Source organism: Schistocerca serialis, chromosome 2 (genome assembly GCF_023864345.2).
Source record: "Schistocerca serialis cubense isolate TAMUIC-IGC-003099 chromosome 2, iqSchSeri2.2, whole genome shotgun sequence".
In the NCBI taxonomy this organism is placed as follows: Eukaryota; Metazoa; Arthropoda; class Insecta; order Orthoptera; family Acrididae; genus Schistocerca; species Schistocerca serialis.
In genome coordinates, this window is record NC_064639.1 from 545,653,734 (window position 1) to 545,674,342 (window position 20,609).

At 40.4% G+C, this 20,609-nt stretch overlaps 1 protein-coding gene across 1 annotated transcript in view; it reads right to left on the reverse strand.

Annotated features, from left to right (window-relative positions):
- The window catches only part of LOC126457522 (CCAAT/enhancer-binding protein zeta), a 222,367-nt gene that overhangs the window by 101,916 nt on the left and 99,842 nt on the right, over positions 1–20,609 (reverse strand). Inside the window, exon 10 of the mRNA XM_050093865.1 lies at positions 18,762–18,926. Within this exon, the coding sequence (XP_049949822.1) occupies positions 18,762–18,926 (165 nt within the window). The remainder of the gene's footprint in view (positions 1–18,761; positions 18,927–20,609) is intronic.

Here is a 20,609-nt window from a genome sequence, read left to right on the forward strand (position 1 = left end):
CATTTGGTGTAGTGAAATGGAGTAACACAGACCTAGAAGCACTCAATACACTTACACGATCACAATGCCACAAATATAGAATACATCACATACATTCAGCAACAGAAAGATTTACATTAAGCAGAAAGGAAGGAGGAAGGGGATTTATTGACATAAAAAACCTACATTATGGACAGGTAGACAATTTAAGAAAATTCTTTATAGAACGAGCAGAAACTAGCAAAATACACAAAGCAATCACTCATATAAATACATCGGCCACACCACTGCAATTTCTTAACCACTTCTACAACCCTATAGATCACATAACATCAACAGATACGAAGAAAGTAAATTGGAAAAAGAAAACACTACACGACAAGCGTCCGTATCATCTAACACAGCCACACATCGATCAAGACGCATCCAACATGTGACTAAGAAAAGGCAATATATACAGTGAGACAGAAGGATTCATGATTGCAATACAGGATCAAACAATAAACACCAGATATTACAGCAAGCATATTATTAAAGATCCCAATACCACAAAAGATAAATGCAGACTTTGCAAACAACAAATAGAAACAGTAGATCACATCACAAGCGGATGTACAATATTAGCAAATAAACAGAATACACCAGAAGACATGACAATGTAGCAAAAATAATACATCAACAACTTGGCAAAGAACATAAACTAATAAAACAATATGTTCCCACATACAAGTATGCACCACAAAATGTACTGGAGAATGATGAATACAAATTATACTGGAACAGAACCATTATAACAGATAAAACAACACCACATAACAAACCTGACATCATACTCACCAATAAAAAGAAGAAATTAACACAACTAATCGAAATATCCATACCCAATACAACAAATATACAAAAGAAAACAGGAGAAAAAATTGAAAAATACATCCAACTGGCTGAGGAAGTCAAGGACATATGGCATCAGGATAAAGTTGACATTATACCAATTATACTATCAACTACAGGAGTCATACCACACAATATCCACCAGTACATCAATGCAATACAGCTACATCCAAATGTATATATACAACTATAGAAATCTGTAATTATTGATACGTGGCTATTACCCGAAAGTTCCTAAATGCAATGTAACATATACCATACAGTTAAAAAGGAAGTCACGCTTGATCGAGGTCTGCATCACTTTCCATTTTTAACCAGACATAGCGTCTGAGAAAGGAAAGATAATAATACTGATGTGAAACTTCTTGGCAGTTTAAGACAGCGTGCCGGAGGCTCAAACTCGGGACCTTTGCCTTTCGCAGGCAAGTGCTCTACCATCTGAGCTACACAAGCACAACTCATGACCTGTGCTCACAGATTTAATTCATTCTACACGAACCTTGTCTCCTACCTTCCACACTTCACAGAAGCTCTTCTGCGAACCTTGCAGAACTATCATCCCTAAAAGAAAGAATATTGCAGGGATATGGCTTCGTCACATCCTGGAGGATGTTTCCAGAATGAAATTTACACTCTGCAACAGAGTGTGTGCTGATATGAAACTTCCTGGCAGATAAAAACTGTATGCTGGACTGAGACTCGAACACGGGACCTTTGCCTTTTGCGGGCAAGTGCTCTACCATCTGAACTACCCAAGCATGACTCACGACCCATCCTCACAGTTTCAATTCTGTCAGTACCTTGTCTCCTACCTTCCAAACTTCACAGAAGCTCTTCTGCAAACCTTGCAGAACTAGCACTCCTGGAAGAAAGGATACTGTGGAGACATGGCTTAGCCACAGCCTGGGGGATGTTTCCAGAATGAGGTTTTCACTCTGCAGTAGATAGTGCACTGTTATCAAACTTCCTAGCAGATTAAAACTGTGTGCCGGACTGAGACTCAATCTCAGGACCTTTGCCTTTCGTGGGCAAGTGCTCTACTATCTGAGCTACCCAAGCACAACTTACGACTCATCCTCAAAGCTTCAATTCTGCCAGTACCTTGTCTCCCACCTTCCAAACTTCACAGAAGCTCTTCTGCGAACCTTGCAGAACTAGCACTCGTGGAAGAAAGAATATTGCAGAGACATGGCTTAAGCCCGTATAACACTATGCGCCTAAACCGTACACCTATGCACCGGTGTCCCTAATGTGCACACCTGTAACTACAAACTGGTTCACTTCCGACCTATTACACGCGGGATATACCTAGCGCGCATGTGCAGCAGCAGACAATACGCGCGAGCAGCAGACAATACGTGCGAAAAGAAAATACAACTGTCTGATGTCTTGTAAAGTCGTTAGTTCTACTGCACGCAACTCAAGGACAGCTGTATGATATACTGGAGAGTCACATGTCAAATTATTTCTGTGAGATCAAGATTCCTACTTAATAAGAAATTGTTTTTCCATTATTTATTAAGTAACTGTTTTCTCTTATGTTCTGAATTACAGACTCAACAGTTTTATATTATGACACTTGGTTACACAGGTATATGTATATTGAAAAAGATCCACTTGTTTTTGGAGCTACTGCCCTGTCAGTGACAGTAAATCTTTGGATTACGGCAGAATGGCGACAAAAACGAAAAGTCAGATGATGATGGGTTCGACTATGTCTGAAAAGAAGGGATGAAGGTAGGGGAATATATTCACAGTTAATGAAAGAACTGAGGCCTGAAGATCCTCAAGAATTTCAGAACTTCCTTAGGATGGATATGGCCCATTTTGAGAAGCTGCTGTTTATGACAGAAGACGGATTTGGCAAGTGTGACTCAGTCATGAGAGAGGCTATCTCACATTCTCAAAAGTAAGAATCAAATCATATGTTTATACATTCTGTGATCATACCAGCCTAGACCACTGATAAAATACCAGTAAACACACTGTTATGTTGCAAGCTGGTTGCAACATTACGTTTCCTGGCGAATGGGGAATCTTTCAAGACTCTGGATTTTAGCAGCAGAATAGCACAGCTCATCATTTCAAAAGTTGTTGTGGATGTATGCGCTGCAATTTGCAGCACTTGAAAAGACCAATACTTAAAGATGTACTTGTTTTGTTTGTCCAAGTTTTGAATATACAGTGTATAAGTGCTACTCAGAGTTTTTCAGTCCCCGTCTATAGCACTGCATGGTCTTCATCACCTATCACCGCTAGTTTCTCTTTTCTGGCATGCTGAAATAAACAAGAGATGAAATCACAACAAACACGAACTTTCGTAAGCTAAGGCATTAAGATACGAATCGAAAATCACCGTGTGGCGTTATATGCATATTACTCAGAAAGAAACGATTGCCAACATATCGTATTATGATACAGCGAGTCACACGTACACTCTTCCTAACTGTATGCCTGAATTAAGACACTTAACACCTCTTTGCTCCATTTCATTTCTAGAATATGAAGTAATCAATAAAAATAATGCTTTCACAAAGAGCTAGTATAAAAAAAGTCTACTGGCAAAAAATTTTTTTTCTCTGCATTTATGAAAACCTACTTACTGAGGGGGGGAAAAAACACGTGGAAAATCCCCAACACGAAAATCTGGAATGAGCTACTAACCACCAATCAGTAAGCAAATAACAAGCAGAAAACACTGCAGTAGCCCCTTGCGGATGCAAGCATTTTTGCTACCTAGTGCACATGCACGGATTGACGGTAGTTTAGAACTGCTCTCTATTCTGGCGTACAGATAGTGTGTCTGCTAATTTTCATAGTTTCACCCTTTCTACCGCTAGATGGCTGTCACGGTAGACCAGTACCATTCGCGGCGGATCGTCGTTTAATACCCACTTTAGCCACAGCCTGGAGGATGTTTCCAGAATGAGATTTACACTCTGTAGTAGAGTGTGTGCTGATATGCAGAGTGAAAATCTCATTCTGGAAACATACCCCAGGCTGCGGCTAAGCTTTATCTCCACAATATCCTTTCTTCCAGAAGTGCTAGTTCTGCAAGGTTTGCAGATGAGTTTCTGCGAAATATGTATGGTAGGAGATGAGGCACTGGCAGAAACGAAGCTGTGAGGGCGGGTCGTGAGTCATGTTTGGGTAGCTCAGATGGTACAGCACTTGCCTGCGAAAAGCAAAGGTCTCAAGTTCGATTCTCAGTCTGGCACACAGTTTTAATCTTCCAGGAAGTTTCATATCAGTGTACACTCTGCTGCAGAGTAAAAATTTCATTCAGGAAATATCCCAATATCATGTCTCTGCAATTTCCTTTCTTCCAGGAATGCTACTTCTACAAGGTCCGCAAAAGAGCTTCTGAGAAGTTTGGAAGGCAGGAGACGAGGTACTGGCAGAATTGACGCTGTGATGACAGGTCATGCTTGGGTAGTTCAGATGGTAGAGCACTTGCCCATGAAAGGCAAAGATCCCGAGTTCGAGTCTCAGTCTGGCACAAAGTTTTAATCTGCCAAGAAGTTTCAATAATACTGATGATGATGATACAACAGTGGCAGATGCTCTGAGTTTTAAGCATGACATTGTAAACTTCCACTTGCCTATATCAAGATGCGACTCTAGGGGAAACACTTATGGGAGTACTTGCAGCAAGTGCTTGAAATTAACTTGCCAAAGCAACTTGCAGAAGTTAACTTGCACAAGTTTTTGTTCTAATATTAACACCTCAGCAAGTACTTGCAGAAGTTACTTAACAGTGGACACATACCTTAATAAGTATAATCCAGGAAAAACAGATCCTTACCATCAGAATATCACAAACGAATTTCACTGCCACATCAATACATTCACAAGGAGAGATCCACAGGGGTTGGGCTGATTTTTTCAAACCATCTATACGATGGTGTAGATTACGGTCCATGTATGACACCACCTTGCAGTCATCTATCAATGTGGACCCTTGTTTGTGATTAATTGACAAAAAGAATTTCGTATGATGCACTAGAGCAGTGGTCATATAAAATTTTTGCTCGAGAGCAGATAATGATATTGTGGGGTGGCACCTCAGATCAAACATTTGTGTGTATTGTGTATTGAACTGGGGACCTAGAAGCGGCAGAGGGGCTTCGTCCCTGTCATAGCCCTTAGTGGTTCACAACCCCACAACAAGCTACAGCAGTCTACTCACCCCACTGCCACCCCACACTGAACCCAGGGGTTCGGCCTCCAGTGGACACCCCTCCCCCCACCCTCCCCAGAACGCCTCGTATCAGATGGGTGTAACTCCAAATGTTTGCATGGTAAAGTAACTATGGTGTATGCGTATGTGGAGACAGTGTTTGTGCATCAATCGTCGACATAGTGTAACTGAGGCGGAATAAGGGGAACCAGCCCAAATTCACCAAGGCAGATGGAAAACCACTTTAAAAACCATCCACACACTGGCCCGGCACACCAGACCACAACACTAATCTACCACGCAGATTCATGCCGAGGACCAGTACACCTTCCCACTTGGCAAGCAGCGCATTAGACTGCACAGCTAGCTGGGCGGGCGATCACATATTTACCACTCTTATTATTAATTAGTGACATATATAAATCAGTAGGTTATGAGTCCACAGTAGACTAGCTATAGTAAGACCATGATAAGCTGGTTGTCAGCCCTCAAATTTTATCACTAAAAGTGTCAACACCATTTGGAACACTTCAGGTCGATTGTTCGTTGACATGTTCCACACCCAGGAGGATTCCCTCTTTTATGGGTCTATGGAATGAATAATTAATCTAATCTAATCTCTGTTTCAAATTGCTGCCACTTGCAGCTACCTCAAAGTTATGACACCATAACTGCCTGATGAAATGTTGTTGTGTTGTCTATAATAGCAAATGATTGATTAAAAACAATAATTGTCCTTATTTTTAAATGCATTATGTAATATGAGGCACAGAGTTGGGAAGAATTTGTGGTCCATTATTTAGAGAGCATGAACAAAGACATTCAAAATTATTAAAAAGTTTAACACAGTGAGATAAATGAGAATGTGAAAGTGAATCCCATTCCTTTACCTAAATGGCTGAAGAAGTTCCAAGAGCTATAGTCACAACCATCAGAGCCTCCTAGAATCCAACTCTCAGGGAAATACTCAAGAAAAACCAACTGTAAGTGCGAGCTTACTAGCATATTAAACAAACTGAAAAATAATAAAATCCCATGAGATAATTAAGTCTAGCTACAGCTGTTTAAATATGCAAGCAAGTCATTTATGGACAGAGTCCTAAACTTCTTACAATACGATCTGGTCAGGCGATGATATAAGTGAGGGCTGGACTAAATCAATTGTCAATCCTATCTTCAAAAAATGAGACTAGAAAAACTGTGATAACGATCACAAGAAATAAGCTTATATTACCATCATCATCAAAAATAAATTGTACAGAAACTACAAAGCAATCTTGAGTGAGAAGCAACATGACTTTCGAAAGGAAGATCATGCTATAATTGCTATTTTTCATTGAAATTGCTAATAGAAAAAAATATAGAATTCAATCTAGAAACAAATATTGCCTTCATCCACTTCAAAAAAGCTCTCGATAACATCAATAGAAACAAATTATTACAGATTCTGGCAAATCATCATGTTTCCCAGCGACTTGTACAAAATTTACATAACAAATTTAATCTGTGTCAAGAAATAGTGGAGCAGAATACATACAGGAGTTTGACAGGGATGTGGACTTCCACCACTCTTGTTTATTACAGAGCCCAGTGACATTAATGTGACCATCTATCAAAATCAGGATTAACCTCTTGCACTGTGGATTTACAAGAAGACAGTCAACGAGGTTCTACAAGATACCAACAGGGATGTGGAGCACCGCCAACTTCAGTGCCGTGGCTAACTCTGATAGATTTCTAGGTTGTGGATCCTTGGCCCGAACAGCCTGACTGAGGTGGTTCCAAAGGTTCTTGATTGGATTTAAATTCGAGGAATTTCGTGGTCATGGGTGTATGGTAAACTCATCCTTGTACTCTTCAGAACACATACGTACAACGCGAGGTGTATGACATACTGAATTGTCCTCCTGGTAGATGTCATTGTACTAAGGAGAAAATATACTGCATGTTTGGGCGGACAGGGCCTCAAGGATAGATGCATACTTGTTCTGATCCACTGTGCCTTCCAGAATGACAAGATCACCCAGAGAATGCCACGAAAGGATTCCACAGGCCATAATACTCCCTTCTCTGGCCTGGAGCTTTCCAACAATTGTTGCCTGGCCGTACACAGCAATGGTCATCCGTACGATGAAGCACAAAATGTGATTTATCTGAACAGGCCAACTGTCACCACTCAGTAGGCATTCAGTTGCGATTCCGGCATGCAAATTCCAACATGTTTTAATTTTTATAAGTACACTTGTGTCTTTATCTATTTTCATGCCTAGGTGCCTATGACTCTGGTATTATTTTGGTGTAGACGGGTTCAACCCGCTATCATCATTTATTCCTTGTTGTTACAATAGAGGGAAACATTCCACGTAGGAAATATATATCTAAAAACAAAGATGATGTGACTTACCAAATGAAAGTGCTGGCAGGTCGACAGACACACAAACAAACACAAACATACACACAAAATTCAAGCTTTCGCAACAAACTGTTGCCTCATCAGGAAAGAGGGAAGGAGAGGGAAAGACGAAAGGATGTGGGTTTTAAGGGAGAGGGTAAGGAGTCATTCCAATCCCGGGAGCGGAAAGACTTACCCTAGGGAGAGAAAAGGACGGGTATACACTTGCACACACACACATATCCATCCTGTCTGTAAATGTGTGGATGGATATGTGTGTGTGTGTGCGAGTGTATACCCGTCCTTTTTTCTCCCTAGGGTAAGTCCTTCCGCTCCCGGGATTGGAATGACTCCTTACCCTCTCCCTTAAAACCCACATCCTTTCGTCTTTCCCTCTCCTTCCCTCTTTCCTGATGAGGCAACAGTTTGTTGTGAAAGCTTGAATTTTGTGTGTATGTATGTGTTTGTTTGTGTGTCTGTCGACCTGCCAGCACTTTCATTAGGTAAGTCACATCATCTTTGTTTTTAGATATATATTTCCTACGTGGAAAGTTTCCCTCTATTATAACCATATCATTAATTTGAACCAAACAATTACGTTTGTTATTGTCGCTGTTGCATCTCGAAATCTTTCCTGTCGTCTTATTTTCCCTTACTGCTTTTACCAGTAGTCTCACTTTCTATTCACCTTCCCTTTTTACCGTAATACAATTTTATCCCGCCTATATATACTCTATAATACGTAACCCACTTCCAAACCATAACCAAAAAATTTTTATTTTGTGCTTTCAACAATACCGCTGCTATAAAATCCACCGTTTCTAGTTCAATAACAGCTGCCTTCACGTATTAAACAACCATTTCGGCTAGTTCTAATAACTTTTACTTTATTTCCACTTCCGTTTTTCGTACATCACTGATCATTCTTAGCCGCTCTCCACAGGTTTTAACGCCATTATTTACAATTGTTAGCCCCATTTTCGTAATCTTTCACCACAACACCACGCCTTTTAATACATTTACACGTTTTTTCGAAATTTTCCCGAATTTCTCCGTCCTTTAACGTGTTTTAGCGGCAACACAACCACCTAACCTTCATGGACATCGCTGTCTACCAACCCAAGTTCACCACAGGATCAACTTAACCAACACTTTTTCGCATTTTTTCATACCAGATCTCCAGTTATTTTCTAGTTCACCCTTATCTCTCCCCATATATTTTTATCTTTCATTTTCATTTCAACCTCATGTTACACTTTCCACCTGGTGTCTGTATATGTGTGGATGGATGTGTGTGTGTGCGCGAGTGTATACCCGTCCTTTTTTCTCCCTATGGTAAGTCTTTCCGCTCCCGGGATTGGAATGACTCCTTGCCCTCTCCCTTAAAACCCACATCCTTTCGTCTTTCCCTCTCCTTCCCTCTTTCCTGATGAGGCAACAGTTTGTTGCGAAAGCTTGAATTTTGTGTGTATGTTTGTGTTTGTTTGTGTGTCTGTCGACCTGCCAGCACTTTCATTTGGTAAGTCACATCATCTTTGTTTTTAGATATTTATTCCTTGTTGTTTAGATATGCACCTGATATTGTGGCTATAAGATGTGAAACCAGAAGCACCTTAATAAAACAGGTTCAAGATACAGCTGTTTGCAGAGTTTTTGCTATATATAGACACCAATTAGTTCTACAGTCACTGGGATCAGTCTGTTTAATAGACATGTCGCTATAATTTTATAAGCGACATCTAGTAAAGCAATTCCTCTGCAGTTAACGCATACAAAGGGATCTTTCTTCTTAAATATAGGGCACATAACTTCAGTTCTCCAGTCTGCAGATATGATTTCTGCCTTCCAAATTGTTCTAATAAAGACAGTAGTTCCGCTTCCAGTTGTGGTCCTCCATTCTTTAATACCCCAGCAAATATCTGGTCTTCACATGCCATATTACTCTTCAATTTCTTTATTTCTTGCTATGTTTCATTTATTGATAGTGTGGTGACTTGTATATCATTCAAATTTAAAGTAACACTGTGGATCATTGAATTTCAGTAGCTGTGAAAAGTATGTCTTCCATCTTTTTTGCATGTCACTCTTGTTGGTCAGTATTTTCCCATGCTGATCCTTTATAAACTTTAAGTAAATTTACAAAAGATTTTTTATATTTTGGTACATCTGGCTTGCCCAGTGGTGCCTGAAATCATCCTCTGATCCTCTTATTATTTTGTTGTAGTAATCCATTTTGTCGTCTTACTTTTAACTACACTTGAAGCCACTGCCGTTAAAGTTCTTGATTAGAAACTTTTAATCAAACTTATGAAAAGATTATCAATAAGTAACTCATTTGTTATGTAAAAGACTTTCTTTGACATATGTATTATATTTGTTCTTCTGGACTAGTGGCTGGAAGTCACAAGGTAGCAAGGAGAGAGATGTGAGAGTTGGTTTTGTATTGCACACATCTGTGTTGTGTCCATAACTGTTTATCTGCAGCATAATCATTTGGAGAACACAAATAAGTATTTTTACAGTGAATTTGAACACCTGTATTTTTTATTATTTATATTAATACTGGTAAATTCAATAAAAGGGAACAGTTTATAAAGTATCAGTATGGGAAAATATTGACCAACAAAAGTGACATACAAAACAGATGGAAGACATACTTTTCACAACTTCTCAACTGCAATGACCCATACTCTTACTTTAAATTGACCAACAAAAGTGACATAAAAAACAGATGGAAGACATACTTTTCACAACTTCTCAACTGCAATGACCCACACTCTTACTTTAAATTGGAAGAACCTGATACAATTGATACAGCTGATACAGTTACTACCCCATCAGTAAATGAAATACAGCAAGCAACAAAGCTTGTGACGAGGACAAGATATACATTGAGTTATTAAAGGATGGAGGCCCACAACTGGAATTAGAAATACAGGTGTTAATAGAAACGATTTGGGAGACAGAAACCATTCCTGCAGATTGGAAAACTGCAATTGTGTGCCCCATATTTAAGAAGAGTGATCCACTAGTTTGTGATAACTAAAGAGGAATTGCCTTACTGGATATCACCTACAAAATCTTATCGAGCTGCCTATTAAACAGGCTGATACCAATAACAGAAGAACTGATTGGGGGCTACCAATGTGGTTTCCGCAGAAACAGATCCACATTAGATCACTTATTCACCCTAAGATAAGTAACTGAGAAGGCGTGGGAATTCAATGTAGATGTCCACATATTACTTGTAGATTTTAAAAAGGCCTATGATAGCATACACCAACAGACACTCCTAAATATAATGAATGAATTTAAAATACCATCAAAATTAATCAGATTAGTTAAAATGTATATAGATGAAACTTTATGTGGCATAAAGACATCGGTAGGAGAAATGGAAGATTTTAAGGTGTACACTGGACTGAGATAAGGGGATGCCATTTCACCTATTTTATTTAACCTTGTCCTAGAGAAGATCGATAGAGAATTTTCTAAAACCAGTCCACAAGGGATCCAGCTACAGGATGTGAACATTACAAGACTTGCCTATGCAGATGATGTAGCACTAATAAGTAGTTCCAAAAGAGAATTAATCAGAATGATGCAAAATTACTACAAAATTGCTGAGAAAACAGGATTACATGTTAATGAAGAAAAGACAGAATACCTGCCCATAAGTAAGAAAACCAGAAAAGATGCATCTCTGACTGTAGATGGATTCAATTTCAAGACTGTTGACCACATCAAGTACCTAAGAAGTCTTTTTAGTAATAACAACAGAACAGATATAGAAATAGATGCCCGTTTATCAACAGCAAACAAGACACTTTTTAGTTTCATCAAAATTCTAAGAAAAAGACCACTTAGCAGTAACTTCAAAATCCGCTTATATCAATCGACCATTATACCTGTGATGTTATATGGATGTGAAACATTAATATTTAGAAAGAAAGATGAAGAAAAACTGTTAATATTAGAAAGAAAAGTACTAAGGAAAATTTTTGGACCTGAACGGCAAAAATAACATGGAATGGAGAATAAGAAGAAATGAAGAATTAAGAGGGCTGTACAAACACCGTAACATTGTCGAAGTGCTCAAGAGGAGAAGGTTGAATTGGGCAGGCCATATAGCAAGAATGACACAGAATAGACTACCTAGAATGGCATTCAGCAGACCAATAGATGGAACGAGAGGAAGAGGGAGACCCAGAATCAGATGGCGGGATAACATTCGAGAGGACACAACTAGGATGAACAGCAACAGCAACTGGACAAACAGCACATTGGACAGGCAGAAGTGGAAGAGGCTCATAGAGCAGGCATATGGTCGATAAGGCCCTTGCCACATGTAAAGTAAAAGTAAGTAAAGTAATGTTAATACTGAACATTGGATGAGCCCAATATCTTTCTACATCAATCAGGTATATTATATACCTCAGGAGTGCTGTGCCAACAATATTAAGAAAATGTAATGAACTTCAAGAAACAAGATAAGTCAAAATAATTACTTTCAATTTCCACATTGAGAATGAGCTGCAGTAATATTCATTTATAAAAGTGTAGATTAGTAAAAGGGCCTCTCATTAAAGATCACTATCCCCCCTCCCTCCCCTTTTCCTGTGTTCTCACAAATCTTTGACTTGCTTAAAACAAAATATTGAACCACTGTTCTGAAAATAACATTTTAACACCACCACAGCTTTGCTTTTGTAAAGGCTTTTCTACCAAGAAGGTAATACATGCTCTCACAAATTTAGTTCTAATGGAACCAGACAAGAAAAAATTGTCTTATAGGATTTTCTAAGACCTTTTCAAGGCCTTCAATCGTGTACTCCAGAAAATTAGTCTAGGGAATCACAAACAGTTAAGGTACTTAGCAGCGCATAAATAAGATTGAAAACAATGCCAAGCTTTAAGATACTGTCTCTCTTCAGAATTAGCTAATAAGGAAACACACACACACACACACACACACACACACACACACACACACACTCTCTCTCTCTTTGACAGCTCCCCTTAAACTTTGTCTCGCCTTGTCTTCATAACATGTAGGTCTCTCTCAACATGTGGTCTGAATTACACATCCTTCCTTTCTAATCTTGCCAAATACATCTCTCTTTCCTTCCTGAGAAAGTCCTGAAAGCCAACATAGCTTTTTCTACTTTTACATAATATGTCTGTTGGCAGTACTTAGAATTTCACCTCCTCAAGGTAAGGAAGTGCCTGTCACTCTGTCTCCTTGAACTGTAATAATTTCCACAAGTGAATTTTTCTTCTGATATAATAAGGAAATGATAACAACAAAAAGTAAAGTGCTGGTCTTCAATGGAAAAATGCACATAAGAAGCAAAATCTGTAAGCACAGTTCCACAATACAGTAAATGATTATTTTACATAAACAACTTATCTACTGAGGATTTGTGCATGGTGCATAGAAACACACGATAGAAAACTATTAACACTAGCTTTTGAGCTCTTGCTGTTTTTCTGCTAACAGTAAACACATTCACACACACAAGCACACTAACACCTGAATATATATGCTTGCGGTAATAGTAAAACTGCATACTGAATATTGATTATCAATGGTAGTTACCTGGGTAGTTGGAGGCGAGAAAGGGCGCACAAGACAATGAGGGGATAGCAGGAAAGTGAGAGGCAGGTCTTTGCCAGATGACTCAGCAGCTGCACAACAAGATGAAAAGAGTTCAGAGGGCACAGCATTTTACGAACAGAGAGAGGAAGGGGATGGGAGGGTGAAGAGAGAGACCAAAGAGGGGGGGGGGGGGGGGGGGAGAGAGGGAGGAATAGTGGTCGGAGAGGGCAGTACACAAACTGGATGGAGGCAGAGCGGTGTGGGCAGAAGAGAGAAGGTGAAAGGTAATGTGAGGCATTGGCAAACATGTTGGAGATTCAGGACATGGCATTGCAACAGTGCAGGATATGCTGGAGAGGCAATTCCCATCTGGATAGTTCAGATAAACTTGTGCTGGAAGGGAATATCCAAATGGCCCACGTAGTGAAACAGGTGTTGAAGTCATTAGTGTTGTGGTGTGCAGCATATTCAGCAACTGGATGGTCAAGCTTGCAGTTTGCCACAGTTTGACAATGGCCATTCATGAGAGTCAACAGTTGCTTACTTGTCATGCCCACATACAATGCCGTCCAACAATTGCAACATAGCTGTTATGTAACATGGCTGCTTTCACACATGGGCCAGCCTTTTGTTGGGTAGGAGGTGCCTATGACTGGCCTGTGGTAGGGGGCGGTGGGTGGCTATATGGGACAGGTGTTGCACTGCAAGGGAATGACCCACAGGGGGCAGGATTGGCATAGGGATGGACAAGGATACTCTGTAGATTGGGTGGGTGGCAGGACACTACTTTGGGTGATGATGGGAGAATTTTAGGTCAGTTATCCCCCATTGGTTGGGGATTTTCAAGGCCATTATGATACTGGATGATTAAAAAAGTGTTGGTCAGTCACTGGTTAACAGGTTTACTGGTGTCAGAGGAGGAGATGGCATGGGAGATCTGTTTATGAATGAGCTGGACAGGATATTATCTATCAATAGAAGCTCTTGCAAGGCTACCAGTATATTTTAACAACTCCTGCTCTCCACTGGATATGTGACATCTATGAGTGGCAAGGCTGCATGGAAGAGACTTTTTGTATCTCAAAATACACAAGCACAAGTTTTTCCAAACTACACAGGTGAGCACTGTCTCTCCAGCATATCCTGCACTCTTGCTGCGTCCTGGCCTAAACCTCAGCTGACCCATTTCCCAATGCCTTACCTTGTCTTTTCCCTTCTCTCTTCTGTCCGCACCACTCCGTCCCCATCCAGATTGTGTTTTGCCTTCTCATACCACTTTTACTCCCCCCTCTCACTTTATTCACCCCGCTCCCTTACTCATTCCCCTCCCTGTGTCTCTCTTCACCATCTGCTGCCTCTCCTTTCCTCTACACCCCTATTTCTCTCCATCCCTTATACACTCTACCCTCTAAATTCCTTTCGTCTTATTGTGCACCCGCTGAGTCATCTGGCAAAAGTCCTGTGTCACATGACACTCCACCCCCTCATGTGTCCTTCCCTCCCCCCTCCACACCTCCATTTCCACAGGTAACTGCTGTTGATAATCAAAATTATGTCAGCTTTCAGACAACACTACATACAAAGTTTGCCAAGGTAATCACATTCCTGATGTCCAGGTGGAGCTTCAAGGAATCCTCAGAACCTTAGGCCCCCTACAAAACCTTTCACCTGACTCCATCAACCTCCTGACCACACCAACACCCCGCACCCCTACCTTCTACCTACTTCCTAAAATTCACAAACCCAAACATCCCGGCCGCCCCATTGTAGCTGGTTACCAAGCCCCCACAGAACATATCTCTGCCTGCGTAGATCAACACCTTCAACCCATTACAAGCAGTCTCCCATCATTCATCAAAGACACCAACCACTTTCTCGAACGCCTGGAATCCTTACCCAATCCGTTACCCCCAGAAACCATCCTTGTAACCATTGATGCCACTTCCCTATACACAAATATCCTGCACGTCCAGGGCCTCGCTGCAATGGAGCACTTCCTTTCACACCGATCACCTGCCACCCTACCTAAAACCTCTTTCCTTATTACCTTAGCCAGCTTCATCCTAACTCACAACTTCTTCACTTTTGAAGGCCAGACATACCAACAATTAAAGGGAACAGCCATGGATACCAGGATGGCCCCCTCGTACACCAACCTATGTATGGGTCACTTAGAGGAAGCCTTCTTGGTTACCCAGGCCTGCCAACCCAAAGTTTGGTACAGATTTATTGATGACATCTTCATGATCTGGACACACAGAAGAACTCCAGAATTTCCTCTCCAACCTCAACTCCTTTGGTTCCATCAGATTCACCTGGTCCTACTCCAAATCCCATGTCACTTTCCTTGACGTTGACCTCCATCTGTCCAATGGCCAGCTTCACACATCCGTCCACATCAAACCCACCAACAAGCAACAGTACTTCCATTATGACACCTGCCACCCATTCCATATCAAACGGTCCCTTCCCTACAGCTTAGGTCTTCGTGGCAAACGCATCTGCTCCAATCCCGAGTCCCTGAACCATTACACAAACAACCTGAAAACAGCTTTCGCATTCCAAACTACCCTCACGACCTGGTACAGAAACAAATAACCAGAGCCACTTCCCCATCCCCTCAAACCAAGAACCACCCACAGAAGAACCCCAAAAGTGCCTCACTTGTGACAGGATACTTTCCGGGACTGGATCAGACTCTGAATGTGACTCTCCAGCAGGGATACGACTTCCTCAAATCCTGCCCTGAAATGAGATCCATCCTTCATGAAATCCTCCCCACTCCACCAAGAGTGTCTTTCCGCCATCCACCTAACCTTCGTAACCTCTTGGTTCATCCCTACGAAATCCCCAACCCACCTTCCCTACCCTCTGGCTCCTACCCTTGTAACCGCCCCCAGTGTAAAACCTGCCCCATGCACCCTCCCACCACCACCTACTCCAATCCTGTAACCCGGAAGGTGCACACGATCAAAGGCAGAGCCACGTGTGAAGGCACCCACGTGATTTACCAACTGACCTGCCTACACTGTGAAGCCTTCTATGTGGGAATGACCAGCAACAAACCGTCCATTCGCATGAATGGACACAGGCAGACAGTGTTTGTTGGTAATGAGGATCACCATGTGGCTAAACATGCCTTGGTGCACGGCCAGCACATCTTGGCACAGTGTTACGCCATCCGGATTATCTGGATACTTCTCACTGACACCAACCTATCAGAACTCCGGAGATGGGAACTTGCCCTTCAATATATCCTCTCTTCCTGTTACCCACCAGGCCTCAACCTCCGCTAATTTCAAGTTGCCGCCCCTCGTATACCACTTGTCACTCAACAACATCTTTACCTCTGTACTTTCGCCTCGACTGACATCTCTGCCCAAACTCTTTGCCTTTGCAAATGTCTGCTTGTGTCTGTGTGGATGGATATGTGCGTGTGTGCGCGAGTGTATACCTGTCCCTTTTTCCCCCTAAGGTAAGTCTTTCTGCTCCCGGGATTGGAATGACTCCTTACCCTATCCCTTAACACCCACATCCTTTCGTCTTTCCCTTTCCTTCCCTCTTTCCTGATGATGGAACCGTGGGTTGTGAAAGCCTGAAATTTGTGTGTGTGTTTGTGTGTTTTTTAATGTGTCTATCTACCAGCACTTTCTCGTTTGGTAAGTCACAGCATCTTTTTTTAATATATTTTTCCCATGTGGAATATTTCTTTCTATCATATTCATATCATAAATTATGTAATTAGTTTCACTGTTAGTGTGAGTGTGTACGATTGAGTGTCTATGTGGTTGTGTGTGTGAACGTGTATACTCTTACTAGAAAAATAGCAAGGGCTCGAAAGCTAGTGTTAACGGTTTCCTATTATGTGTTTCAATGCAGCACACACCAATGCTCTATAGGTAAGTTGTTGCATAGCCCTTATTTTAAGTAGATAACTATTTTAAATACTAAGGCTAGGCAGGTCTTACATACACGATCCAGATAACAATAATCTTGTGAAAGGGATAGACTGCTATTCACCACACAGAGGAGGCTTTCAGTCACAGACAGGCACAATGAAAAGACTACTAAACATTTACGCTTTCAGATAAAAAAGCCCTTCACGGAAACTGAAAACACACACATATTCACACAAGCACAAATCACACACACATGGCCACTGTCTCCAGCCGATTCTACAAAGAGCACTAAAAATCATTAATAAAGTTTTCAATGCAACAAATGCCAAGAAATGGACAAGATTAACAATATAACATTTTGGTATTATCAACCATCTGTTAAGGAAATGAAACACGTCCTTTTTGAAATAAAGGTAAGAAACACTAAACAGCCATTGAAATGAAATTCTGAGGAAACATGCTCATTATAGTCTTCTAGATAGTACGAAAGTCATTAGGATGCGGGTGAAGTTTGAAGGCCGGCAGATGAATATCAACTGTGCCCTGAGCTAAAATACTGTATAGTTTGCAGCAACAGACACCCCTTCTTTCTGAATGGCTTAGAATAGTCCAAACTGAAATAATAATTTTAAAAAAATCAGAGGAAATGTAGCGCATAATAAAGTTACAAATGGTAATAGGAGAGAGGTAGAATACTGACAAATATTATTCTGCAAGGGTGTCATTTGGAAGTGCAGGCAGAAGATATTCCAATACCAAAAACATAAACAATTCTTAAAGACGATTGTGTGGTATCACTGTTGCCCCAGTTGGGCAGCAGTGGGGAGGATGTGCTACTGTTTAGGAAAATGCGCTGGAGCCTGGAGTGTGCAGACATTTTGTGCGAGATGGTTCCACAGTTACAGCAAAATATGCTATATCTTTGCACATATTACATAAATATAGTCTTTGCAAATTAAGTCACATAGGAAGTGACTTTGTTTGGTGATAACAAGTGCTTTGATTGGTGGCAAATTCACAAACTAAAGCGCTGTCAGACCGTGCACAAAGTTTATGCCAATTGTGATGCCATTAGCATGATGCATGTAGGTAAGTTGGGTGTCTTTATTATTCCAATACGTACTGCATCAATGTTGTGACTTTATCATCACTGATGACCATTGGGTTGCGACAAGGAGAGAATTCAGTTATTCTGTGTTTGCTTAGAAAACGCCAGCATTTCCTAAAAAATACTGGTGGTGTGGCAGCAAGATCCACATGGCAGGTACAGGTTTCAAACACAGTAGAAACGTGGGAGATTGTTATTGTACATTCTGGTGCAAGTAACTTTATCTTGCTTACCGGTAGCATTGGGATGAGAGGCAAAAGTTACGTCTGCAAAAGCACTGTGAATTCTGATTAAACCATGTGGAACTTGGTGCAATTGTTGTAACAAATGTACACTTATTGGGCCTTGATAACATATTAAGCTTTTACCAAATTTTTCTGTGATTTATTTACAGGTGTTACAACTTCCTAGAATGCTATTTTCATAGTACATTCATTCTCAGAATCCATATGCCAGCTTGCAACATGCTGTTAGCTGTCCTGTAGGTAAGATCACATAGTTTGACAGGTGCGAATAGAACGATTGATCTGCTATGAGAGAGAGAGAGAGAGAGAGAGAGAGAGAGAGAGAGAGAGAGAGTCTAGGTCAAGAAAGCCAGATCAGAATTTACACTCACTCTATTAAGTTAACAGTAGATCACTACTAATCACTTCTTGGTGCTTATTAAATATTATAATAAAGTAGTACACAGTCATCAGTCTTAAAAAACAAACCTCTTCTAGCACATCATCATAGTGTTCTTCTTCATCACTTCCATCATTTTCAAATTTAGGTGTATGTTTCATCTCAAAGGATAAAATATTTGCATGTTTGACTAAAAGTTGTGAAATCATGTACAGGACACCACATACCAGAGGAACTGGCCACACCAAACAAAGCTGAAAAAAAAAAGAAAGAAATTTGTGTGTCCAAAATAACTGAATTTCTTACATGCAATTCTGGCACAATAATGGAGATTACATATGATAAAGCCCTGGGAAATACATAAGTAGACAGCAAATGATGTGGACATCTCTTTCTTTATTAACACTGATGTGTACTTCAAAATAAAGAAAAAAAGAGTATTTTCATGGCATCCACTTAAAAAGGTTTTAAGAAGTGAAATATTAATGTTACAATACTGCAGATTAGTGGTTAACCTGGCCTACATGTATAATGATTTTATACATGGTGAGCCAAAACATTATGAAAATGGGTCACTTCATCAATGAATCATGTTTCTTGTTACACTGGGTCGATGTTTGTGACCGGAGTCACCATCATGTAGGTGAACAACTGTTCAAAACATGCACCATGCCATGAGCACAGACTGGAGGGGGCAATATTTGACTATAGAGGACATTTACCTGGGCATCCCTGGGATGTACAGTAGTAACCGAAGGCATTATGACAGCTGTGGACTATGTGAACATTACTGCAGACCACACTTGATGTCATTCCCAATGGCAATGATTTATTCTAGCATAATAACTGCCCATGTCAAATGCCAGAATAATGCTAGAGTATTTTGAGAAGCATTATAGCAAACTCATGCACATTGATGTTCTGCTACCAAATATGCCTGATCTGAAAGCATGGAAGACATCCTGGATGCTATAAGACACCAGCTCTGCACCCACAAACCACTGAAACAAAACTTACAGGAACTGTACGGCTTGTGCATAGACATCTGGTGCCACATACAACAGAAACTCATGTCATGCAGAATCACTACTGCACTACCTTCCAAAGGTGGATCAGCATGCTGCTGAGCAAATGGTTATAACTGTTCAGCTCAGCAGGGCATATCCTCCAACTGGGAATTATCATTTAAAGATAATGTTACAAAAATAGCAAGCATAAAAGCTCATTGCACAGAAAAAAATATTTATAGATCATCAAGCAATACACTTAATAACTATGAACATGACAAGATTCCAGAGAAAGTGCACTGCATAACAAAAAAATTCAAAACAACAAAATGTGTGCATCTGAACATATAATTACTACTAAAAATACTGATCCAAGAAGAGATTGCTCCCCCTCTACTCCACTTACAAAGAAAAACTGTTGGCAATGTCCAAATGCATTCAAATTCCTCTGACTTTTTCCATAATGATCATTTCATAAGATTTATATTGGAGGAAGTAATATGTTGTATGACTCTACCTGAAAAGTGTGCTTATGGAATTTTAACAGTAAATCCCTCCATGATGCACATGGCCTCTCTATCAGCATCTGTTCCTAGAGTATGATGAGCATCAACGTGCTGCTTTCATACTTAATAAATGAGCATAAGAAAACACACCACTCTTCTTTGGATTTCTCTACATACGAAAACACACCACTCTTCTTTGGATTTCTCTATCTCCTGTATTACTCTAAACTAATCATAATCCCAGACAGACAAGCACTACTCAAGAATGGGTCTAATGAGGGTTTTGTATGCCAACTCTTTCTTTGACAAATTAAATTTACTTAGGATTCTTCCAATGAGTCTCAACCAGATATATGCTTTTCCAACAACTAATTTATGTAGTTGTTATTCACTAAGCCACTCTGGAGTATAGTCATAGACGTTT